The sequence below is a fragment of the Oenanthe melanoleuca genome, chromosome 12, assembly GCF_029582105.1.
Source record: "Oenanthe melanoleuca isolate GR-GAL-2019-014 chromosome 12, OMel1.0, whole genome shotgun sequence".
Lineage (NCBI taxonomy): Eukaryota > Metazoa > Chordata > Aves > Passeriformes > Muscicapidae > Oenanthe > Oenanthe melanoleuca.
The window spans coordinates 8,621,661-8,645,819 of NC_079346.1; the positions used below are offsets into that span (position 1 = coordinate 8,621,661).

General features: G+C 63.2%; 2 protein-coding genes across 4 annotated transcripts; both read right to left on the reverse strand.

Annotated features, from left to right (window-relative positions):
- Positions 1–83: 83 nt before the first annotated feature.
- LAMB2 (laminin subunit beta 2) lies at positions 84–10,282 on the reverse strand. The gene is made up of 33 exons (XM_056501827.1): positions 10,042–10,282; positions 9,739–9,902; positions 9,513–9,648; positions 9,250–9,323; positions 8,960–9,148; positions 8,821–8,884; positions 7,745–7,947; positions 7,537–7,657; positions 7,082–7,270; positions 6,829–7,008; positions 6,641–6,753; positions 6,474–6,553; positions 6,261–6,396; positions 5,931–6,086; positions 5,702–5,829; positions 5,497–5,614; positions 5,189–5,381; positions 4,971–5,114; positions 4,633–4,864; positions 4,398–4,561; positions 4,097–4,318; positions 3,358–3,572; positions 3,169–3,265; positions 2,728–3,100; positions 2,471–2,655; positions 2,153–2,394; positions 1,882–2,085; positions 1,655–1,799; positions 1,151–1,358; positions 928–1,069; positions 672–848; positions 434–593; positions 84–349 (listed from the first exon to the last, which is right to left on the reverse strand). Exons 1-33 carry the CDS (start codon positions 10,097–10,099, stop codon positions 213–215), a joined length of 5,349 nt encoding a protein of 1,782 aa, XP_056357802.1. The 5' UTR covers positions 10,100–10,282; the 3' UTR covers positions 84–212.
- A 118-nt stretch (positions 10,283–10,400) lies between these two features.
- On the reverse strand, positions 10,401–23,969 carry LOC130258448 (laminin subunit beta-1-like). 3 transcript variants are annotated; one of them, XM_056501830.1, is made up of 36 exons: positions 23,819–23,969; positions 22,921–22,998; positions 22,126–22,175; positions 21,478–21,653; positions 21,250–21,373; positions 21,077–21,150; positions 20,790–20,978; positions 20,648–20,711; positions 20,368–20,573; positions 20,168–20,288; positions 19,713–19,901; positions 19,439–19,618; positions 18,968–19,080; positions 18,792–18,871; positions 18,389–18,545; positions 18,075–18,218; positions 17,819–17,977; positions 17,621–17,742; positions 17,375–17,495; positions 16,694–16,880; positions 16,366–16,509; positions 15,739–15,970; positions 15,278–15,441; positions 14,967–15,191; positions 14,342–14,556; positions 14,155–14,251; positions 13,337–13,715; positions 13,071–13,255; positions 12,769–12,998; positions 12,480–12,683; positions 11,985–12,129; positions 11,692–11,899; positions 11,461–11,602; positions 11,059–11,235; positions 10,797–10,953; positions 10,401–10,667 (listed from the first exon to the last, which is right to left on the reverse strand). In XM_056501830.1, exons 3-36 carry the CDS (start codon positions 22,154–22,156, stop codon positions 10,534–10,536), a joined length of 5,475 nt encoding a protein of 1,824 aa, XP_056357805.1. In that variant the 5' UTR covers positions 22,157–22,175; positions 22,921–22,998; positions 23,819–23,969; the 3' UTR covers positions 10,401–10,533. The 3 variants fall into 3 exon arrangements, with proteins under 3 accessions (XP_056357805.1, XP_056357804.1, XP_056357803.1); XM_056501829.1 differs by lacking the exon at positions 22,921–22,998 and having other exon boundaries at positions 23,819–23,899; XM_056501828.1 differs by lacking the exon at positions 23,819–23,969 and having other exon boundaries at positions 11,461–11,598; positions 11,688–11,899; positions 22,921–22,992.
- Between the last annotated feature and the right edge of the window lie 190 nt (positions 23,970–24,159).

A 24,159-nucleotide genomic window follows, 5' to 3' on the forward strand; every position in this document is an offset into this window, starting at 1 on the left:
ACCCCGCTGTGTCACACACCCGGGGGAAACCGCTGCGGGGCCCCGGGGCAGACGACCCTCGGCACGGGGCGGAGGTGAGGCGGTCTTGCTCTGTAACTTTATTCACACGGGGGTACCCTGCGGCCCCCACCCCGCCTAGCGCTGCGGGGGCAGGCGGAGGCTGGGCGGCAGGAGGCTGGGTGTTCCAGGGGGGTCCAGGCCCCTCCGGGGCATCACTGGCAGGTGTTGTAGATCTGGACCTGCTGGTTGATGGTGGCCAGCACCTCCCTCATTCTGGCCTCCAGCCCACCCAGCTGGGCTGCTTTGGCATCCAGCACCCGCTCATTCCGCTCATACTCCTCCTCCAGTGCTGCAGGGACAGGGGGAACATGAGTCAGCCTGGCCGCCCAGCACTGCCCCCACCACCGCCGCAGCATACCCCCTCCAGCCTCACCTCGCAGCCGCTGCAGCTTGCCCTGGGCATCCTGCAGCAGCCCTGCAGCCTCCTCCCGCAACTGCTGTGCCCGGTTGCCTGCCTGCTGTGCTCCCTGCGCCCGATGCTCCACCAGCTCCTGTGCTGTCCGGTACCGGTCCCGAAGTGGCCCCTCCAGCATCTGCTGGGCAGTGAGGCTGGTCAGCGGGATCATCGGGGGACCCCCCTGCTGTCACACTGGTGCCAACTAATCACCCACCTGCTTGGCCTCGCCGGCTCGGTCCCGCGCAGTGCTGGCTGCCTCCTGGACACGTGTGGCTGCCAGGCTGTTGTTTGCACGTTTCACCTTCAGGGCATCAGTCTGCCTGTCCAGGAGCCCAATCTGCTCCATGGCACCTGCCAACTGCTGCTCTGCACCCCCTGTCTGGGTCTGCATCTGGTGATGGATGGCATGGTTTGGTTTGGTGTGGCATGGTGGGGATGGGGTCCCATGGTTGTAGGGATGGGCCTCTTACCGTGCTAAGGGCTCTCTCGCTGTGCTGGATGTCACCAGAAGCTTGCTGCAGTGCCTGCTCGGCCATGCTCTGGGCTTGCCGTGCCTCCTCCAGCGCCTGCCGTACTGCCTCAGCTGTGCCCCGCACTCCCTCTGCCCGTGACCTGCGGCCAGACAGTAAGGCCTCAGCACAGCCTGGGCTGGGAGTCCCTGCAGGGATTGCATCTTCATGTTCCTGGGCTCACCTGGCCCGCTGGGCATTCTGCAGCAGCTGCCCAGCCTTATGCACGTCACTGGCTGTCTGCTCCAGGATGGCATCCACGCTGGCCAGGCTGCGCACCCGCGTCTTGATCTCCTCAGCCAGGCGCTGGATCTGGTCCGGTGCAGCAGGGAGCGACAGCTCCAGTACCCGACTGGCTACCACCTCAATGCTCTCAGGATCAGCCCCCTCCTCTGCAGGAGGAAGCAGTCAGTGTGTTCCCTAGAGCACACTGGGGTGGAGGGGGCAGGCAGACCAAAGGGCAGAGGGGAACATGGGACAGGGCAAGGAGGGCAGAGATGGCTGGAGGGCAGAGGAGGGTTGGGGCAGGGAAGGGACCGTGCAGTGCAGCATGGGACAAGGATGGCACAGTCCCCATGCAGTGTCGGGACAATGCAGTGCAGTGCAGGGTCAGTGCAGTGTGGTGCAGGTGCAGAGCCACAAAGCCCTGGGCAGGGGTGGCCAGCCCTCCCGGCATGCCGGCACTCACGGCTCAGGAAGGCCTTGACATGGCTGATTAGCTCCCTCAGCTCCTTGTTAGAACTCTCCACACGGGCCCTGGTCTGGTTTGCCTTATCCAGGGCTGCCTGCGCTTGCAGTCGGGCCTCATTTGCCTTTCCCTTGGCCTCTGCCACCTGAACATGGACAGAGATGCTTGGTGTCAGACCCAGTGGCTGCAGAGCGTGGCTGTGCCACCAGATCCCACGTGCCACACACCTTGTGAGAGAGCTGGGTCATGTCGCTGGCAGCCTGACGCAGCTCCTCCTGGGCATGGCGTGCCCGGTCCAGAGCACTGTCAGCCTTGGACACAGCTCCACCACAGCTCAGACCACCACAGCGTCGTTTCCCATCCTCATCCCGGCACCCAGCACCTCCACAAGGGCTCTCAGCACAGGGCACATCACCTGCCACACCGCAGACCTGCAAGGCAGCATGGGGTCAGGGCAGCTCTAGGTGCCATTCCCCCAGTTCCCTCCCTGTGTGCCACCTTCTCGTTGAGCGGCTGCAGGCTCAGCGCCTGTGCCCTTGCTGCCAGGTCCATCAGTGCCCGCCGGCTGGCCGCATTGTGGCGATTGAAGTCATCCCGCTGGCTGGCCAGGAGCTGCTCGGTGCGGTGACGAGTGGCTGCCGAGATGCTGACAGGGCTGGGCACAGCACGGGTGGAGGCGTCCGCCTGGCGCTCGGCCGCCTGCGACTCCTCATAGGACTGACGAATACTGTCATAGGCACCTGGGGGGGGCAGAGACACTGTTAGACCCCTGGCCATGGCCTGACCACCCTGGCCTAGCTCTGTGGTATGGCTCACCAAGGAAATTTGAGGTCTTGAGGGTGTGTAGCTGCTGTTCCAAGTCCTGCAGGCTGTGGTTGAGGGCGCGGGCACCCCGGTCCACAGTGTTCAGCACATGACTGGCATTGAAGTTGGCATCCTGAGCAGCCGTCAGCTCCCCTTCCACTCGTGTCAGCCTTTCAGTTGCCTCTTCGATCTGCCGCCTGCAAAGGAAGGGGGTGAAAAGCTGCCCCCACACACCACCCTGGGAGCCGTGCCCTGTGCCAAGTGCTTACCGCAGCCCCTCCATGGCATGTGTCAGGTGGGCAGCAGTAACAGCAGTGGTGTTGCGGGCGGCCACCACATCACGGACAGTGGCAAGGTTCTCCTCCAGCCGTCGGAAGGTGCCCTCGAAGGCACCAGCAGCCCCAGTATGCTGCAGGAGGCTGGCTCTCTGTGCTAGCGCTCGGGTACGTGCGGCCAGATCCTGCACCACACGGTCCCAGTCCCCGAAGCAGGGGTGGCAGGGCTGGCAGTCAGGGAAGGTACCAGCAAAGCCCCGGGCACACTGGTCACAGCGAACTCCAGAGATGCCAGGCCGGCAGTTGCAGTGGCCACTGCTGCGGTGGCATTGGGCACTGGCTATGCCACGAGGGTCACAGTCACAGGCTGCAGGGAGAGTAGTGTCAGAGCACCATAGGGCTCACTGTGGCACCCCAGCTGGCACTGGCTCTCACCTCGGCACTGCTGCCGTGGGTCACCCCAGTGGTGCTCCTGGCAGTCGGTGCAAGTCTGGCCCCCAAAGCCTGGCCGGCAGGAGCACTGCCCTGTGAACTAACAGACATGGCATGGCCGAGGCTGGCACTGCTGTAACACACTCCCAGCCCCATCCCATTCCCCCAACCCCTGTCCCTGTTGTGTCTCACCTGGTTGCAGGTGGGTGTCAGGGAGTGCTGGGGGTGGCAGGCGCAAGGCTGGCAGCCTTTCCCGCTGGCCAGGTTCCAGAAGTTGGGGCTGCAGCGGTCACAGCTGTGGCCCTCCACATTGGGCAGGCAGTGGCACTGCCCACTGTGCCTGTCACAGTGGCACTGCTGGGGTCCACAGGTGCTGGGGTCAGTGCCCAGGGGGTTGCAGGAGCAACCTAGAACCAAGAGGCACTGAGCAGAGATAGAGATGAGGGAATGAGGACAAGGATGGGGATGAGATTGGGATGGAGATGGGATGGAAGTTCTGATGCGGACAGAGATGATGATGGATGAGGGTGGGTGCAGGATGGAGACAGAGATTGGGCAAGGATGGGGTGGGACTGGATGGAGATGGAATTGGAGTAGCATGAGGACCACTGGTGGGGATGGGATGGAGACTGGACCAGGGTCAGGATAGAGCTGGAATAAGGATGGGGACAGACAGATGGCAATGGGGATGGGATAGCAATGGGGACAAGAATGAGCATGAGGATAGGATGCAGATGGGATGGAATAAGTTGGACATGGGGACAGGGACTGGGCCACAGTGCTGGGCCTGAGCAGAGGAGACAACCCTGTTCCAGAGCAGGGACTCCACAGCGCTATGCACAAGCAGGGGCAGCCATGGGTGCACATGGTCCTCAAGGATGTGTTGGGCCCTGGAGGCAAGGTCTGTCTTGGCATGGCAGTGGGTACTCACGCCTGCAGCTGTGTCGTGTGGCATCTCCATAGAAGCCGGGCTGGCACTCGGCGCAGCGGGGCCCTGCTGTGTTGTACAGGCAGCGCAGGCACTGCCCTGTGCGCCGGTCACATGCCTCAGGGTCCGTCACATCGATGTTATCGTGGCACTGGCAGGGCAGGCAGCGCCCGCCCTGCAGAGGGTCCCCATAGTACCCAGGGGCACACTCATCACAGCGGGAACCTGCTGACACAGAGCGCTGGGCAGTGCCCGGGGACAGGGCACCCCAGAAGGCACTGAGTGGGCCACGGCAGGTACCCACCTGTGTAGCCAGGGCTGCAGTGGCAGACAACCTGTTGGGAGCGGCTGTCTTGGTAGCAGGAGGCAGCGAAGTGTCGTGGAGTGCTCGGCCCCTCAGGGCAGGGGCAGGGCCGGCAGTGCTGCCCAGAGCCAAGCGCTGGGTTCCCAAAGTGTCCAGCCGCACACCTGTGGGCAGGAGATCAGCAGGAGCCAGGCCTGGCAGCACCCTGCCTCAGGCAGGCACATACCCCACCTACCTCTGGCACCTTTCACCATCCGTGTGGTCACGGCAGCGCAGGCAGCTGCCTGTCCGAGGGTCACAGTTCTCAGCGTGCCCGTTGCACTGGCAGGGTCGGCAGACAGGGAAGCCCCAGTGGCCGGGCTGGCAGCGGTCACAACGTGGGCCATGGGTGCCCTCACGGCAGGGGCACTGCCCTGTGGTGCTGTCGCAGATGGTGCTCACTGAACCCTCTCGGCTGCACTGGCATGCTGGAAAGCACAGCACCCACAGTGTCTGCCCCCATGCTGCAGAAAGCATCCCTTTCCCACACCTCCAGCCCTGGGATGCCCAGGCTCCTCTCCCACTGGCACTCACGTCGGCACCCGCCGGGCCCAAAGCCAAAAGTTCCTGGAGAACAGCGGTGACAGCGCCGTCCCATGACATTGGGTTTGCACTGGCACTGCCCACCCTGGGGCTGGCACTCGGCACTGAGCGAGCCCTGGGGATCACAGAGGCAGGCTGTAGGCAGAGAGCAGTGTCAGTGTCAGCTGCTGTGGGACAGGGTACAGGACAGGGTGCGGGGCTGTACTCACGCAGCGCCCCATCATGCAGGATGGCCGAGAGGCTGTGCAGGAGGCTGGAGCAAGGCTCAGCCACGGGCGAGGGCCCTACTGCATGGAAGGGCTGGGCACAATGGTACCGCTCAAAGGTCTCCCGGCGCTCCATGGAGCTGGGGTCACCCGCAATGAACATCTCCAGCGAGGAGTAACGGGGCAGGAGCACCAGCTACGGGGCGAAATCAGTGGGATGTCATGTCCCTCTCTCCCTGTGTTGCCTATGGCTGCATCCTATCACCCTGAAGGGTTGCTGTCCCCCACCCCACTGCCTGTCTGCCCCTCACCGAATCGATGAGCACACTGGCAGTGGCATCCTGATGAGCAGCAGCACAGCCCAGTTCCAGGCGGAGTGTGTAGGAGACACCCTGCTCCAGACAGATGGGCTGGGACAGCACCACATATCTGGATGGGGGCAAAACAGAGCAAGGGCAGCAATGTGCCTCCAGTGAGCCACAGCACAGCCCAACCCAACTCTGCTGAGGTGCTTACCTTGTACCAGAGGGAAGGCTGGTGGAGAGCTGGTCATCAGCAGGGATGGTATTTCCACAAGGGCTGCTGGCGGAGACAGGGCTGGGGCGCAGCACCTTCAGCCTCACCTCCTGCCAGGCCTGTGGGTGCTAGCAGCCAAGAAAGGGCAGTGTCAAAAAGCCTCACCATCTGGAACTACTGCCCAATCTGACAATATATCACACTGCTGGCTTCACCATCTGGTGCTCACCTGGGGCTCATAGCGGATGACCACATCATACTCAGTGGAGAAAGGCACGTCACTCACGTGAAACTCCACCCAGCTGCCTTCCAACATGCGGGCAAAGCCTGTCCCTGTCCAGGAAGCTGGACGGTCTGGAGGGGGCTCACGCTCCACCACTGAGCCCTGGTGCAAACAGGTGTTGTGAGATGGGACCCTAAAAATCGACTTGGCCAGCAGGCACTGCTCTACCCTGAGTAGGGAGGCAGACGATTGCCTGCTGGTTTGGGGACCCTGCAAAGGGGCACCCACTGCCCTGCTCTGCCTGATGTCCTCCCCAGGGACACCTTCATTCCTTACCTGATGCAGTCGTGCATCCTCTGCCTCATAGGTGTAATGATCCAGGTTGATGCGGTAGAAACCGGTCTCCACTTGTTCACACTGTCGTCCTATCACATGGTTGCGGCACTGGCACTGCCCTGTCCCCATGGCACACCTGGTACCCCAGCAGCACCATCAGCCCTGATGCCAGGAGGGGTGCCCCTTGCCCTCTGCATCCTCACAAAGACTCACAGGTTGTTGCGAGCACCTCCCACATCACAGTCACAGGGCCGGCAGCCTGGGAGGTTGTGGCTCAGTCCCCAGTGCTCAGGCTGCAGAGGGCAAGGGTATTAGAGAGCAGCCATCTGTGTACTACAGTCCTGAGCACTGTGCATGTGCCATGGCACAGCCCCACTCACCAGGCATTGGTTGCAGCTGCGCCCGGTCACCAGCCGCTTGCAGAAGCACTCCCCACTGACAGGGTCACACCGGCTGCCATCAGCCACTGTGCCACGGGGGTCACATTGGCACCCTGCAAGGAGAGCCAGCAGTTTCCAGCAATGCAAACCACATGCCTCACCCTAGTAGGGGCTACCCTGGTACCTACTCTGGCAGCCTTGTGGGTTGTTGGCGCTGAGGCCAAAGAAGCCCGGTTTGCAGCGGTCACAGCGGGGACCAGCCACGTGCTCCTTGCAGCGGCACTGCCCTGCAATCAGGCCTCTGGCTGGGTCATCAGCACTGTCACATAGCCCACCATCCAGAGAACCCTCAGGGTCACAGTCACAGGCTGAGGAGACAGGCAGGGTCAGCACTGTGACCACTAATGCACCCACCTTGCACCCAGCCTGTCCCACACTGACCTCGGCACACCGCGGGGTCCCGCAGGTCCTTACTGGGGTCCTTGTAGAAAAAGGGCTTGCAGAGATGACAGCGACGGCCCATGGTGTTGTGCTGGCAGTCATCACACACACCCCCACTGGTGTTCCCCGTGGCCAGGAACACAGCCATGTCAAAGTGGCACCGCCATGAGTGCTCGTTGCAATCACAGCCTGCAGGGACAGCACTGTGGCATGGCATAGCATGTGGCACCACAGCCCACACCTGGCAGGCAGCACCCCCAGTGCCAAACATCCCCTGCCTGGATTCCCCTTACTCTGATATGCAGCACCACAACCCCAAACCTCCCCAAAGTACAGCCTGCAGCACCCCAAACACCCCCACTGTACAGCCCCCCAAAACCCCAGGCATAGCACAGCCCAACAGCTCTGGCACCAGGATCACTGTGCCAGGAGCTGGTGCCAGCAGGGGCACTCACGGCGACAGGCGTTGGTGCTGGAGCCCTCGGCCGGGCGCCAGGGCAGGTCTTGGTAGAAGTCCTCACAACGCTCACAGTTCAGCCCCTGTGTGTGGTGTTTGCAGACACAGCGCCCGTGCACCTGCCAGGACACCATGGTAAGGGGCTGCAGGACTAGGCAGCACAGCTACCCAGCTCCAGCAGGGCACACAGGCCTGGCCTGCCCTACCATGCCATTGGTGGTGGCAGGGGCCCCACTGAGCGGGGCGCACTCAGAAGCGTGCCCGTAGCAGAAGCAGTTCCCACGCATCACCAGCTCATAGAGCGCGTAGTAGTACTTCTCCCGGATCTCCCGCCGTGAGTCCAGCAGGTTGTCCCCCAGCGTGTGCAGCTTGGTGAGGTTCACACGCAGGTTGGTGACACGCAACAGGTCTAGGGCAGGGAGAGACTCCTGTTGGCACAGGGTGGCTGGACACGTCTATGCACAGCTCACCTCTGCCGGGCACAGCTGGGCTGGACTGTGTATGGCACAGGAGGCTGTGGCTGGTTCAGAGGAGCTGGGCATGGCTCTGCTGTGCTGGGTGTGGCTGGGATGGGCTGTGCATGGCACGGGGGTTCATCATGCTGGTCTGTTGTGGTTTTCTGTATCACACAGTGTTGGCCCAGGGCTGTGCATGGTTTGGCTCATGGGCACATGGCTGCACGTGGCCAGGCTGGGCTGTACATAGCTGTGGGGGTTCAGCTCCCACGCATGTAACTGTGCACAGTCTGGCTGTGTGTAGGCTGGGCTCTGCCACTCCCACAGCAGAGGCAGTCTGGGACCCCACCAGTGCAGAACAATACCCTTGTCACAGCACCTTTACATGTCTCAGGGCACTCACCACTGGGGCTGTGCCCAGGAGATGGCTGTGCCCAGTGGGTGCAGCGTAGGGGCCCTGGGAAGACAGGATGCCTTCCCCAGAACTGCAGTTTCCCAGCAGCCCTGCCCTGCAGATTCCTCCCCTCCTGCTCCCAGTCTAAATTTAGCCTTGTGTGATTAACCCACTGTGTCCTGTGCCCAGTCTGACTCCCCATCTTACCACAGCTGGTGTTGAGCTCAGCTGTGGCACAGCCATCCTCCTCCATTTAACCCAACACAGCGACCTTTAGCTGCTCTCACAGAGCAGGGTGCAGAGGGGCCCAAACCCCTGCAGGGTAGATCTGGTCCTGACCCCTGTATAGGGCCCAGAGTAGGGAGAGAGCAGCCAAAATAGCTACACCCAAAATAGAGCAGCCAAGCAGGAGCCCTGATGGCTGGCAACTCACTTTGGATGGCAGAGCTGTAGGGGTCCCGGATGGGGATGGCAGGGTCCAGCACCCGGTAGATGACCTGGAAGGGACAGCAAGGTGATGAGAGCAGTGCAGGGGATCCCCTGACTCTCCTGGGACACTACTAGGGCCTCACCTCCCCCTCAGTGGAGGGCTCGATGTCAGAGTAGCGGGACTCGCAGACGACATCATCAATGCGGCGTGGGGTCCCATGGGGGACGTGGGGAAAAGAGGCAGCACAGTCATAGGCGAAGTATCGATACACCTTCCAGGTGTGCCCAAAGTCGGCCGAGCGCTCCACCAGCATGGCCGCGGGGCGGAAAGTCTGCGAGACACCCAGGTGGGACAGGGGCTAGCCCCACAGCCCCCGAGGGTGTGTTCCAGCCTGTCCTGTTCCAGCCTGGGTACCCACACGCTGGGACCCACCTTGAAAGTCATGATGAGATGGGTGAAGTGGAACTCAGCCTCCAGGTCCAGCTGGATGCTGACGTGCTCCACACCTGGGAATGACAAGTGTGACACATGGAAGCACCCACTCACAGGTCCCGGGCTCGTCCTCCCCACCCGGCAGTGGTCCAGGGGCGCGGCCGTGGCCATAGGCTGAGTCACACTTCCTCAGTGTGGGAGGAAGGGAAGGAGAGCCCCCCGGGACAGGACAGGATGCCCCACCACCCCCACCCACTACTCACCGTTCTCCGACTGCCACCAGGCTTTCTTGGGACGGGGGGCAAAGCTGGTGATCACATTCTCGATGCGGTGGCTGTTGGTGTTGGTGCGGGCATCGTAGGGCCGCCGCGAGTCGCAGATGAAGCACTTTTTCTCCTCCTGCGAGTTGGAAAGCTCAGTGATGTGTGTCCCCAACTTGTCCCGTATCCTTCATCCTTTTCCGGTCCCCCCAGACCCCGTCCCACTCACCTGGAGGTGGCTGACGATGCAGTAGGGCTGGGGACGGCGCAGCCCGCAGGTGGAGGTGGCACTTAGGCGGGCTGCTCGCCCCACCAGCAAGTCCCCGGTGGCCGGGTAGCAGCTGCCGCGGGCGCAGCCCTGGGGGGAATCGGGGGCCAGGGCCACCCCCAGCCCTGCGGAGCGGCGGGTGGTGAGGGCGCTGCGGGCCGGGGGGGCCGGGGCCCCTTCCGCGACCGCCCGGAAACAGGACGGCGGGGCCGGGCCGGACCCTGGCGCCCACCGGCCCCGCTGCGGCGCGGGGCGCGGACTCACCGGCCAGCAGCGGCAGCAGCAGCAGGGCGGCGGGGCTCTGCTTCGCCGGACTCCGCATCGCGGGGCGCGACGGGGCGAGACGGGACGGAAAGGGGCGCAAAGGGCGCGCAGAGGGGGCGCTCGGCAGGTGCCCGGAGGTCCCGTCTCGTCCCGACCTGACCCACCGGTTCCCCTTCTCGTTCCCGTTCCCAATCCCTTCCCCGTGCCCTTCCCGGTCCCTCCCGGCCCCTCCGAACTGGCGGCGCTCGGGGCTGCGCGGAAAGCGCGGGGCGGATCCCGCTGGAGCGGGGAGCGGGCCGGCCGAGAGAGGCGGGAGGAGGCAGGAGCTGGCTGAGCAGAAGTCATCGGACACAGGCACACACAGTTTAGGGCTTTATTTGCAGGCGTGCCCGGGCTAAAGGCACCTGCAGAGCGGACGGGACTCCCGGGTTTGTGGACCTGCGGGGCGGCGAGGCACGACCGGTCCCCGGTCCCCGGTCCCGCCAGTGGTCCCTAGCAGGTGGCGTAAGCGTTGGCTCTCTCCCGGATCTCCTGCAACAGCCCGGTGACCTGCTGCTCCAAAGCCTGCAGTCGTGTCACTTTAGCCGCCATCGTCCGTTCATTGGCCCCAAAGCGCTGCTCCAGATCTGTGGGACGGGCAATATGGTCACAGTGCATACCATCGGGACACCCGGTGGGACGGGCCCAGGGGGACACAGGGCCCGTATGTATGGGGAGGTGGCAGGAAATGTACCCCACCACGTGCTCCACCTCACCTTCCAGCTTCCTCTTGCTGTTGCTGGCCTTATCCAGGAGGTCTTGGGCCTCTGCCATCAGCTGCGACACACGCTGCAGGGCCCCACCAGACACCCTGTCCAGCAAGCCCACCCGGTTCTTCAGCACCACATAACGCTGTGTTACCTGTGCCAGGTCCTGGCGGCACGAAGGCATGGTGAGGCTGAGCACCTGCAGTACCCGGTACCTGCATAGTGCCATGCATAACCAAGGGATGAGCCCATAGGCAGGGATGGAGCTCACCTGGCTAAGCATCCCCGAGGTGGTGGTGGCACGCTGTGCCCCGTCCTTGGCCTGCTGGGCCATGTGGCGAGCATCCTGGCTGCTCTCCTGCAGGGCGGTGATGAGCTGTGCCAATTCCCGCAGCCGCCTCTGTGCCTGCGACTCCTTCCTGTCCAGCACCCGCAGACTGCGCTCCGCCTGGCAGGTACAGACACCAGCTGCAGCAGGCGCAGCAACCACCACGCCAATGGTGCCAGCCCCACTGCCCTGGCACCTGCAGAGTGCCAGCCACATTTCCCCAGCACCTTATGGGCCTCCTTGCCCATAATGTGCCCAAGGCACATTAGGAGTCTTACTCTCCACAGCACTGATCCCATTAGTCCCAGTGGTACCAGCTCTGCTCCTCCAGCCCATGCTCCTCACCTCCTTGGCTCTGTTCTCAGCCACCTGGATGGCATCCCTGGCGCTCTGCAGGGTGCTCCTTGCTGTCATTGCCTGTGTTCGTGCCACCTCCAGTGCCTGCTGTGTCCCCACCAGCTCATCCCTTATGCCTTCTGCTCGCTCCCTGCAGCAGCACAAGCAGCTCCAGTCCCTGCAAGTGCAGGGGGGACTGACCCTATCCCCTGCCTGTCCCAGCATGCCCCCACCACTTGCCTGGCCTCCTGTCCCTGTGCCAGCAGATCCCGTGCCACAGCCAGCCCCTCTGCTGTGCTCTTGAGCACTGCATCCACCCCCTCTAGCTGGCTGATGCTCTCCCGCATCTCCCACAGCAGCTGCTGGATCTGTTCGGGGCTGCTGGGCAGGGAGATGTTCAGCACCTGCCGAGCCACCAGCTCGATGCTGCCTGGGTCAGCTCCCTCCTCTGCAGGGACAAGGGAGCAGGGTGGGCTCAGGGTGGTCCCGCTGAGCCCTGCCATGCCCATATGCCCACCCGGGGCTGGCCCTACCTGCCAGGAAGGCCTTGATTCGGCGGATGAAGTCCCGCAGCTGGGCCGTCGCCTTCTCTGCATGGCTGCGGGCAGCCTGGGAGCGCCCCAGCGCCTCCTCTGCCCGGCTCCGTGCCCCCCGTGCCAGCTCCTGCACCTCCTGCATCTGAGGGGCACCTGGCTGAGCAGGGGGCACGGGGAAGCCGCAGGAGGGGGCATTTGGGGTGAGCAGGGGGTACGAGGCAAGATGCAAGCCTGCAAAGGAGCATGCAAGGGGGGTGCAAGGGGGCAGAGGGTGCAGCAGTGGCCCAAGGGGGCATACACACCAGTAGCACAAAGGGCATCTCTGAATGGGCATAAGAGACATGTACAGAGCTGACATGCTTGGAGGCATGGAAAAGGAAAAAACAGGACATAGAAGGGAGTCACGCAAGGTCACATGGAAAGGGCACAAAAAGGACATGCAAAGGTGACACAGGTGGACTCCAGAAAGTGCCATGGAGCAACCACCCCTACCTTCTGTGCCACAACACCCAGCTGCCCTAATGCCACCTCCAGCTGCTGTGAGGCATTTTGGGCACTGCTCAGGGCTCGAGCTGATATAGGCAGTGCCCCTGCACAACCAGTGCCACCACAATGCCTTTTCCCTGCACTGTTTCGGCACAAGGCTCCTCCACAAGACGCGTGCTCGCAGCTCCGGTCTCCGGGTGCCCCACAAATCTGTGATGAATCCAATGGTGGAAATGGCAGCTCAACACTACATGGGGAGTGACGCCTATGCTACTTCTGCCAGTCCTGCTCTCACCTTCTCATTGATCCCAGTAACGTTGAGTCCCATCACCCGTTTCTGTGCCTCCCGCAAGGATTTCCGGGCTGCAGCTGTGCCACGGCGGAAAGTGTTGCCCCGCTGCCGCAGCAGCCGCTCAGTCTCCCGCTGCGTCATCTGCGCCCTGCGTAGCTCGCCAGCTGTGCCATTGGCCACCACCTCTGCCTGCCGCGAGGCCTCCAGCGATGCCAGGATTCTGCGGTAAGACTCTGCGGGTGTGGGGTGTCAGGGTTTGGCCAGGACGGCTGCTGCCAAACCCAAGCCTTGCTCGTTGCTCTTACCACTGAATCCAGCTGATGCTACGGTGCTGAGGAGGGTTTGGAGGTGGGAGGCGGTTCGGTTGAGACCTCCCAGCTCGCGGCTCAGCTCAGCTAGCTGCTCATGCTGCTGCGTATCCGCCTGAACCAGCTGGTCTAGATGTCGCTCCACTTCTTGGAGGTGCTTCCAGAAGTTGTCCAGCTCCATCCTTTGGGTAGAGAGGGGAGCTTCAAACCTTCGGGGGGGACAAGAGGGGGTTGCTCCACCCCAGCCCTACATGCACACTTGCCTGGTGCCACCCAGCTGCCTGGGCAGTCCATCAAGGAGGGGACCAACAGGGCTGTCTCCATCTCCCAGCAGTTGTTCCACGTGCCCCAGAGCCTCCTCCAGTTCCCGCAGGCGACGGGGGCTGAGTGGGAGTGCAGATCCTCCCTCCCTCAGTGCCTGCACCTGTGCCCCAAGGCGCTGCAGCCCTTCCCGCAGGCTGCCCACAGCCAGGTCCCAGTGCCCAAAGCAAGGGTGGCAGGGTGAGCAGTGGGGGAAGGGCTCCTGGTAGCCCCGCTGGCAGCGGTCACAGCGCAGTCCCCCGAATCCCAGCCGGCACCGGCACTGCCCGTTGTCCTGCTCACACTCTGGGCTCTCAGAACCCAGCGGCTCACACTCACAGGCTGCAGAGACAGTTGGCGGTGTGTCCCAGCCTTCCCGTGGAGCCCCATGACCCCAGATTGCCATCATGTCCCAGCATCCCACCATATTCCCTCGTGTCTCCAGAATCCAATATATCCCAAGCATCTTCTGTTGTCCCCACAGTTCCACCAAGTACTCTGGGTCCCCTGAGTTCTGCATGTCCCCAGAGACATACTATATCCTCAATGTTCTGCCATGTCCCCAGCATCCCACTGTTTCCCCAAGGTCCGGCATGCCCACAGATCTCCTGAGTCCCTTGTGTCCCCAGTGTCCCACTGTCTCATTAGTGTCCTATGTTCAGAGTCTCCCACCATGTCCCCAGGGCCCCCATTTCCCTAGAGTCTCACTATGCACCCAGACACCCACCACATCCCCTGTCCCCAGAGCCCCTGCTCCCCCAGCCCTGGGATGTGCTCCCACCTTGGCACTCCTGCTCGGGGTTTCCCCAGTGGTGCTCCTGGCACTGGGAACAGACACGACCCCCGAAGCCAGGCCGGCAATGGCACTGCCCTGTCACCTGCAGCGACAGTGCCATGCTCACTGTGCAGCTCACTGGGCCCCAGAAGGGCAGTGGAGCTGTACCAGGGTGCCAGGGCATGTGACTCACTGTGTCACAGGCAGGGTGCAGGGCGTGTATGGGGTGGCAGCCACAGGGCTCACAGCCCCTTGACCCCCCCAGGTTCCAGAAGTGGGGTGCGCAGCGATCACAGCTCTTGCCCACAACGTTGGGCTGGCAGGCACAGGCTCCTGTGCCACGGTCACAATCGCAGGTGCCATTGGTGCAGTGGGAGGCCAGTGTACCCCGTGGGTCACAGCCACAGCCTGCAGGAGGGTAGGTGGCCACGTGGGGCTCAGCCCATACCTGCTGCCCAGGCAGTATGCTGCTGGCACCAGCACCCCAAATCTGCATGAGCCCAGTTCCCCCCTGGCCTCAAACTCCTGCACAGCCCCAACACCCCTAATCTCAACACCCCAACCAACCCCAATCCCTGTCCGCTGCCCAGCCCCAACCCAGGCACAGCTCCATGGCCCTTCTAACAGCCCGAAAATTGTCCTGGCCCTGAACCCTAGCCCTGCAACACCCCAAAATTTTCCCTGACCCAACACCAATCAACCCACACCCAACCACAGCCCCACACCTTATCGCTGCCTTAAGCCCTTGCATCACTTCAACCCCTCCATCCCGGACCCCGGTGCAGCCCCAGCCCTGCAGAGCCCCCCGCCCCGCTCACGCCGGCAGCTACGCTTCAGGGCATTGCCGTAGTAGCCAGGCTGGCACTGGGCACAGTGTGGCCCAGTAGTGTGGTACAGGCAGCGCAGGCACTGTCCCGTGCGGGGGTCACAGCCCTCCGGGTCGCTGGTGTCGATGTTGTTGTTGCACTGACAGGGCCGGCACTCCCCTCCCTCCATCTCCGGAGCCCCAAAGTAACCAGGGGAGCAGCGGTCACAGCGGGGCCCTGCAGAGAGTGGGGCTGTAGGTGCTGGGGTTCTGCAGCCCCAGTGCAGGGGGTCCCTGCTGCGCTGTGCCCGCTGTGCCCCTCACCTGCATATCCAGGGGCACAGAGGCAGACGATGTGGTGTGTCTCATTGTCGGCATGGCAGGCAGTCCCGTGGTAATGCCGTGTGCCAGGGTAGCCAGGGCAGGGGCAGGGCCGGCACTGCTGCCCTGAGCCCAGCACAGGGTTCCCATAGTAACCATCCTGGCACCTGAAAGAATGAGAGGGGACCCAATGGGTCCCTCCCATCCATCACACACCATCCCACCAACCCATCTCATTCTATTGTATCCCACACCACCATATCTCACCCTATCCTAACCAATTGTATCCATCCCATCCCATCCCATCCCATCCCATCCCATCCCATCCCATCCCATCCCATCCCATCCCATCCCATCCCATCCCATCCCATCCCATCCCATCCCATCCCATCCCATCCCATCCCATCCCATTATATCTATCCCATCCCACACCATGCCATCCCCTCCTCTTGGATCTGGCTCACCTCTCACAGTGCCGTCCACTTGTGTGGTCGCGGCAGCGCAGACAGGTGCCCGTCCGGGGGTCGCACTCCTCAGCGTGCCCATTGCACTGGCAGGGCCGGCAGGCAGGGAAGCCCCAGTGGCCGGGCTGGCACTGGTCACACTGCCGGCCCACGGTACCAGGTTGGCACCGGCACTGCCCGCTCACCTGGTCACACAGCTGGGACACCGAGCCCTCCGGAGAGCAGGTGCAGGCTGCAGGGTGGCACAACTCAGGTCAGCCACAGGGACACAGGGATAGACAGATAGACAGACAGGCAGGGGACCAGTGTCCAGAACATGTTCACTCAACAGGCTTGGCACGGAAGGGATGCATGTGGACACAAGAACACGGGTGAACAGACAGACAAGTGAGTGCAGGATAGCATGGGGACTCACAGGATGAATGGATGGATGGATGGATGGATGGATGGATGGATGGATGGATAAATAACAGTGACTGAACCTATGGGCTGCAGGACAGCAGGGCTGAGATGGACACATACACAGACAAACAGACAAGTGAACAGAGAAGCAAAGAGGATGCTGGTGGCTGGACGGACAGACAGGAGAGACAGTGATTCCTGGCAGATGAAGACCACACTACTCACGGCTGCATCCCAGGGGCCCGAAGCCGTAGCTGCCTGGGGAACAGTGGTCACAGCGTCGGCCGATGACATGGGGCTTGCACTCACACTGCCCGCCCTGTACCTGGCACTCGTTGCTGAGGGAGCCCTGTGGGTCGCACTGGCAGGCTGTGGGAGCAGGACCAGCATGGGGCTGCCTTGTCTGCACCTGCCCACACCTGCCCATGCCTGCCCCCCACCTGCCCATGCCCTGCCACTGCTGCCCCGCCCACCATGCCATGGGCATGGGCATATCCTGACCCACTGCCCTGGGCAGGGCTCCACCCCTGCCCACTGCAGGCTCCCCACTCACGCAGTGCCCCGCCGTGCATCAGGGCTGAGATGCTGCAGACCAGGCGGGCACAGGCCTGGGCCAGGGGATGAGGGGGGGCCATCCGAAACACCTCCAGGCACTGGTACCGCTCCAGCTCCTCCTGGCGCACTGCTGCCTCTGCCCCATGGAACCCTGGCAACTCTGACACGCGTGGCAGGAGCACCAACTGTGGGAAGGGAAGAGGAGATGGGGCTGGGGGGCGTAGCCAGCTTCCACTGTGGGACCTAGCAGTAGGCTGGATCCATGTGCTCCAGGACAGTCCCAATGCTGCTGGGTCAGCTACCCCAGCTCCATCAACAGCCCCAGCTCCACTGACATCCCCAACCCTGCTGATATTCCCATATAAACTGCCATCCCCAGAAGCTTCCTTATCCCCTTCCATACTCACATCCCTATGCCAACCTCAACTAAGTCCCCAGTCTCATTGATAACCCATTCCCCATCAACATGTACTTCTCCTTTCCTTCCCCATTCCTATTCCCATCCCCATCCTCATATCATTCCCATCTCCATCCCATCCTATCTCATTTGATCTTATCCCCATCCCAACCCCAAATATATCCCCAGAGTGGGGTCACTTCCCACGTCAGCCTGTGGTTCCCTGCCCATGATCCCACCCCTACCAAGCCTCAGGCACAAGGGCAGTGGGACCCCCCTCACCGAGTCAATGAGGATGAAGGCACTAGGGTGGCGCTGGGTGACACCAGCCCGCTGAAGCCGCATGGTCACCTCGTAAGGGGTGCTGGGCTCGAAGCAGAAGGGGCGGGACAGCAACACATACCTGTACAGAGTCAGGTATTGGGGCATGGGCACAGCAGGGCCATGGAGACAGCGAAAGGATAGCAGCAGGACCCAACCACCTCCCTTGTTCCTATCCTCATTGCACCCCAGCCCATCCCATTGCACCTCTGGCTGTGGGGCAGGCTCTCGCGGTACATCTGCTCGGAGGGCAGCAGGTTCCCACAGCGAGAGCTGGTGGGAAGCACCCGGGAGCTGACACTGACCACGGCCTCCCAGTCCTCGGCTGACTGTGGCGACAGACAAGGCAGCGTCAGGGCTGTGCTGTGCCGTACACGCAATGGCCATGGTTGTGGCTGTGCTCACCTCAGGCTCATAGCGCAGCAGCAGCTCGTAGTCCATGGGGTAGGGCACGTTGTCCACGCGGAAGGTCAGGCCAGCCCCATCGCGCACCCGGGCGAACCCCGAGCCCGTCCACGTCACCATGCGCCCGGCACCGTCCCGCACCACCTCCTCCACATCCGGCTGGGCAGGGCACCGGCAGTTTGGCCCTGGCTCTACCCCTGGCCACTTCTGCCGGGCAGTGCCTCACCGTGCCCGCTCCTACCAGCCCAGGGCTCACCTTGAGGGGCTGCTGGCGGCTGCGGCGCGAGGGGACAGGGGGCTGGGGAGCACGGGGTTGATGCCGTGAGCGTCCCTTCCGTCCCGCCGGCTCCCTGGTGTCATACTCCAGGCAGTCCTGGGGCACCTCTGCCCGAATGGCACCCTGCAGGGACGGGGACGGTGGCCATGCAGAGGGACAGCCGTGCACAAGGACAGCCATGCACAGGACATGGTAACAGCCACATGCAGGAAAGGGTGACAGCCATGCATAGCATGGAGCATGGTGCACTGTGACAGCCATGCACAAGCACGGGGACCCCCAAATAGACTCACCGGGAGCTGAGGGTGGCTGGGGCCATGGCTAGTGGCCTGCTCAGCCTCATAGGTGTAGTAGTCAAGAGGGGCACAGAAGAAGCCGGGCTGTACCTGGTCACACTGCCGCCCCATGATGTGGGGACGGCAGGGACATGCCCCATCCTCCATGGAGCACCTGGGGGTGACCATCCTGTTCCTTCATCTGTCTTTCTTTCTGTCTGTGTCTTCATCCATCCCTACTTCCATCACTGTCCCCATCCCTCCATCTCTGGGGACAGAGATCCCTCTCTTTCTTCCTCCATCCCAGCCCCCATGTCTCCCCAGCCTTGTCCCTGTCCCTCCCTCCCCCATGTGTGACTCCCAGCCCTGTCCCCACTCTCTCCCCCACCCCTGCCCCTCCAGGTGCTGTGCTGGGCCCCACCGGTTGTTGTAGGCTCCCCCGAAGTCACAGGCGCAGGGCCGGCAGCCCCCCAAGTCGTAGCTCAGACCCCAGAACTCGGGCTGCAGTGAGGAGGGGACATGTAGCCCTGGCGTTTGCCATGGGGCTGGGGACAGTCAGACCCACAGGCATGGCGTGGGGTGGGCTGGGGCACTCACCACACACTGGCTGCAGGAGCGCCCAGCCACAAAGCGTTTGCAGTAGCAGTCCCCACTGATGGGGTCACACGGGGAGCTGCCCACCACCGTACCCCGTGGGTCACACCTGCATGCTGCCCCCACACATGCACATGTGACGGGGTGCCAGTGGGATCACAGCCCACATGATTCATGGCCCTCCTTTCCCATCCTGTATCCATCCATCTTCATCCCTCCATCACCATCCCGCCATCCATTCTCATATAACTATCCCACATCCCTCCATCCTACATCCTTCCATCCCCATCCCTCTATCCCAGATCTTTCTGTCCTCATCCCTCCATCCCTCCATCCCTCCATTGTCATCCATTCATCCATCCCAACCCCATTCTTCCATCAACATCCCTTCATTCCCCATGTCTTCATCCCTACCCCTCCATCATCCCCCCATCTCCATCCCTTCTCCCGTGCCATCCCTGGCTCCCAGCTCACACTGGCAGCCCTGTGGGTCGCCGTGGCTGAGGCCATAGGCTCCGTGCCGGCAGCGGTCGCAGCGGGGACCGGCCACGTTCTCCTTGCAGCGGCACTGTCCCGCGATCATGCCCAGCGCCACGTCCGTGTGGCCATCGCAGGCACCTCCATCCAGCGAGCCTGCCGGGTCACAGTCGCACGCTGCCAGGAGAGAGGATCATGAGGAGTTCTGGTTGCTGGTACTGGGAGCTGTGAGGCACTGGGAGCCATAGGGCTGGAGTCCCAGGACACTCACGGGCACAGGCAGTGGGGGACCGGATGTCGGAGCGAGGGTGCCGGTAGTAGAAGGGTTTGCAGAGGTGGCAGTGGCGGCCCATGGTGTTGTGCTGGCAGTCATCACACACACCCCCACTGGTGTTCCCCGTGGCCAGGAACACAGCCATGTCAAAGTGGCACTGCCGTGAGTGCTCATTGCAATCACAGCCTGCAGGGACAGCACCGTGGCATGGCATGGCATGTGGCACCACAGCCCACACCTGGCAGGCAGCACCCCCAGTGCCAAACATCCCCTGCCTGGATTCCCCTTACTCTGATATGCAGCACCACAACCCCAAACCTCCCCAAAGTACAGCCTGCAGCACCCCAAACACCCCCACTGTACAGCCCCCCAAAACCCCAGGCATAACGCAGCCCAACAGCTCTGGCACCAGGATCACTGTGCCAGGAGCTGGTGCCATCAGGGGCACTCACGGCGACAGGCGTTGGTGCTGGAGCCCTCGGCCGGGCGCCAGGGCAGGTCTTGGTAGAAGTCCTCACAACGCTCACAGTTCAGCCCCTGTGTGTGGTGCTCGCAGACACAGTGCCCGTGGATCTGGGGGGAGCGCCCAGCTCAGTGTGGCTGCCAGGTCCCACAGGGCACCGTGCCATGCTGGTGGGTCCGTGTGCCTCACCATGCCAGGGACAGAGGGTGTCGGGGCACCCGGTGCTGGGGCACAGTGGGCAGCGTGGCCATGGCAGAAGCAGCTCCCACGCAGCACCAGTTCATCCACAGCATAGTAGTACTTCTGCAGCACCTCCCACCGTGAGTCCAGCAGGTTGTCCCCCAGCGTGTGCAGCTTGGTGAGGTTCACACGCAGGTTGGTGACACGAAGCAGCTCTAGGGGCGTGTAACTGTTTGCACCTGCCCTGATGCCAGACAGCCCCACATCCCCAACACCCTCGGCTACATACCCTGGATTTCTGGGCTGTAGGGATCTGCTACAGGGATGGAGGGGTCCAGCACCTTGAAGATGACCTGTAACAAGGAAGGAATGAGTAATCCTATTCCACCCAGACCTCTGGCCCTGCTCTGCACCACCCTATCTCTACACACCTCCCCATGGCTGGAGGGCTCGATCTCAGAGTAACGCTGGTCACATAGCACCTCATCCACTCGCCCCAAGGGGTGGGTGCGGACTCCAGGGAAGAGCTTGGAGCAGTTGTAGGCAAAGTATCGATACACCTTCCAGGTGCGCCCAAAGTCGGCAGAACGCTCCACCAGCATGGCCGCGGGGCGGAAGGTCTGCAGAACACCCAGATGGGATGGGGGCCATCTGTATCTATCCTGTCCCATCCCATTCCATCCCATCCCATCCCAGGCATCCATGTGCCAGGACCCACTTTAAACTTCATGATGAGGTGGGTGAAGTGGAACTCGCCCTCCAGGTCCAGGCGGATGCTGACGTGCTCCACACCTGGGAGACAGAGATGGCTGAGGCTGGGGAAGACCCCCACGGCCACGCAGCTCCACAGCACATGCATATGGGGCAATCCCACTGCCACCCTGACCTCACCATTCTCCGACTGCCACCAGGTCCGCTGGTCATGGGGGCTGCTCAGGTAGATGACATTCTCGATGCGGTGGCTCTCAGGCAAGGATGGGTCACGTGAGTCACAGGTGAAACATTTCTCTGAGTCCTGTGCCAGAGAGTGGCACCATCAGGGATGGGTGACTGGAGGCTGCACTGGTGCCTGGCTCTGTGGATCTATACCAGAGCTGTTCAGGGGCTGGGTGGGCTCACCTGGAGGTGACTGACAATGCAGTACTCCTGGGGTCCGTCCAGCCCACAGGTGGAGGTGGCACTCAGACGGGTGGCTCGCCCCACCAGCAGGTTCCCAGTGGCTGGGTAGCAGCTGCCACGGGCACAGCCATGGCTCAGGTCAGGCTCCTGCCAGTCCCCTGCCACCAGTCCCCCCACTGCAGAGAGCATGAGGGCACGGGCTGGGGGCTGTGCTGGGGTGCCTGGGCACCCCCCGCTCCCTCATGCACCCACCCCACCCCCAGCCGTCCCATCCCGTCCCATCCCTGCATCCCGACCCACTGATGCAGCACGAAGCTCCATGATCCGGAAAGGTGTTGGCAGCAGTGCCGCGGCCTCGTGACCGGGGGCAGGGAGCGGGGTGAGTGGGGGGCTGGGCTGTCCGTGCTCCTGGGGCCCGGACAGCCCCAGGGTGCCGAGAAGTGCCGGGGGAGTCAGGAGCCAGGTCAGGCGCTCGCTAATCCCAGCAGGGCTTAGTGCAGCCTGGATTCCTCGCTGGGTTTTGTGGCAGTCAGGCCACTGCCAGGCAGAGAGCATTGCCATTGCCACTTCCACTGCCCAGCACCCTCCACCCCCGCCGGAGCTCCCAGCACTGTGGGTATGCGGGGTCGCCCTGAAGCCGGTGCTTACCCAGGAGGAAAGCAAGCACCAAGAGGTCCATGGGCAACCACGGGATCTGCCTGGTGGAACAAGATGGCACTTCAGTAGGGTGCACGGTACAGCATGGGGTGCAGGGCAGCCGGTGCCTGTCCTCTCCTGGCTCTAGCACGACCGTGCAGTCTAGAATGCACCCCCCTGCACTGCCATGATGGTGCTTGCCAGGGACAACACGAGGAATCAGGGTCAGCTGGGGCAGCTGGGTCTGAAAGCCCTCTGGGAATGACATGCAGTGCCCACCTGAAAAGCTCTGGGGGACTGTCACACACACACACCCAGGCACGCAGCCATGCTATGCCCCACCAGGGCTGGCAGTGAACTGTGCCATGCCCCATCCTGCCTGGCTCAGAATAGATCTATCCTTTCGAGAGTCACTAGTGTCCCTGGGGGGTACCAGCACCGGGCCAAGGCCAGCTTGGGAGGGGAGCCAGGGACGCCGGAGCCGGCTAGGCAAGGGCGTTCCTGACTCTGGCCAGGGTCCCGCTGTTAAATTTAGGTTGGAGCTGCCTTTTGTGTTTCCTTCTCTCCCGGTACTTCCCGCTCCCAGCCTCACAAGTGCTGGATCAAAGCCTGGTCCCGGCTCTGCCCAAACACATCTCTCCTGTCCCCCGCATGGAGCCAGCCCAGGGCAGGGGGGCTCGGGGCGGCGCGGGGAGCCGCGACTGTGTCCCGGCACCCGCCCCGCTCGAAGCCATGCCATGCGATAGGCAAGGTGATGCAGAGCCACGTGCTGGCAGGAGGGTCCCCGAGCCCCGCGAACCCCGGTACCTGGCGTCCTGCGGCGTCCGGCGGGACCAAGGCCAGGGGCGAGGGCGGCTGCCCCCGGGCTGGGCGCGCAGAAATGAGCTGGGGCAAGGGCAGAGATGGGATGGCGGCTGGTGGCCCCCCTTCCCTGTGTACGATTCTTATTCAAATGGGCTGCCCGCTGAAAGGGACGGCGGTCTCCAGGCTACGGGAATGTCACTGCCGATTCCTTCTGCCTGGAGGCCCCCGCCGCCCGCCCGCCCGCCCGCCCGCGGAGGCCAGGCCGGCCAGGCGTCGGCAGCCCGGGCACGCCCCGGCCCCCAGGCGGCACGGTGGGCCCCGCCGGCGAACAAAAGGGCGCCTCGTGGGCTGGCGAGCCAGAGGCTCCGCGTTCCCTGGGCTCCCGGCACGGCGCGGCAGGAACGTGCCTGCTGCCGCTGGCAGTGGGGCGCGGGGGGCGGCATGGCGGGATGGGCGCCTGATGCTCCAGGAACCGGCGGGTCCACACCACATACACTGCACCATTCTTTGCCCGAGCTGGGGATGTCCCAAGGCGAAGGCACCTGCACGGCTACGCTGCAGGGTGGAGCTGTGCAGGGCATATGCTCCACCAGGAGCTCACTCGGGCATGGCCACGATGCTGCCGGACGGGAACGTCCCTCCCAAGGTACCTGTCCCTCCCTACTGCCACAGCTCCCCGGGCAAAGTCCGGCACACGTCAGCCACAGGAAGTTCATGGCAAGGGTACGGGTATCCAGCCTGTCACTGCCAAGGGACCCCGCAGCCCCTTCCTTGTGTGCTGCCTCATGCCAGTTGCCAGCAGTCAGCCCGTTCCATGGGGCTGTGCCCTGTGCCGAAGGCTGTGCCGTGCCCCAGAGCTGTGCCGTGCCCAGGGTCTCCCCTACGGCACACTGGCTCCTACCTGTGTCCGTGGGAGCCTGGGGTGCTGGGCAGGTGGCTAGTGGCCCGGGTGGGCTGCGGAGTCGGAGGCCCGCTGGGCTCAGGCTGGGCTCGGGCTGGGCTCAGCTGCTGTTCCTGGAGGAGGGCGGCCGGTGCCTGTCTCCTCCTCCGGCAGCCGTGCCAGGCGAGGGGAGGGACCTGCCCGTACCGAGATTTAGCCAAGGTGAGGCAGAGGAAGGTACACGGTGGCTGTGGCCCACGTGTGACACAGCAGTGTCCTGTGCCTAGGCTGGCCGGGAGAAGGCACAGCATTCCCACAGGGCTGCTGTGCCCGGTTGTGCAGCACGTGGGGCTGCTGAGACA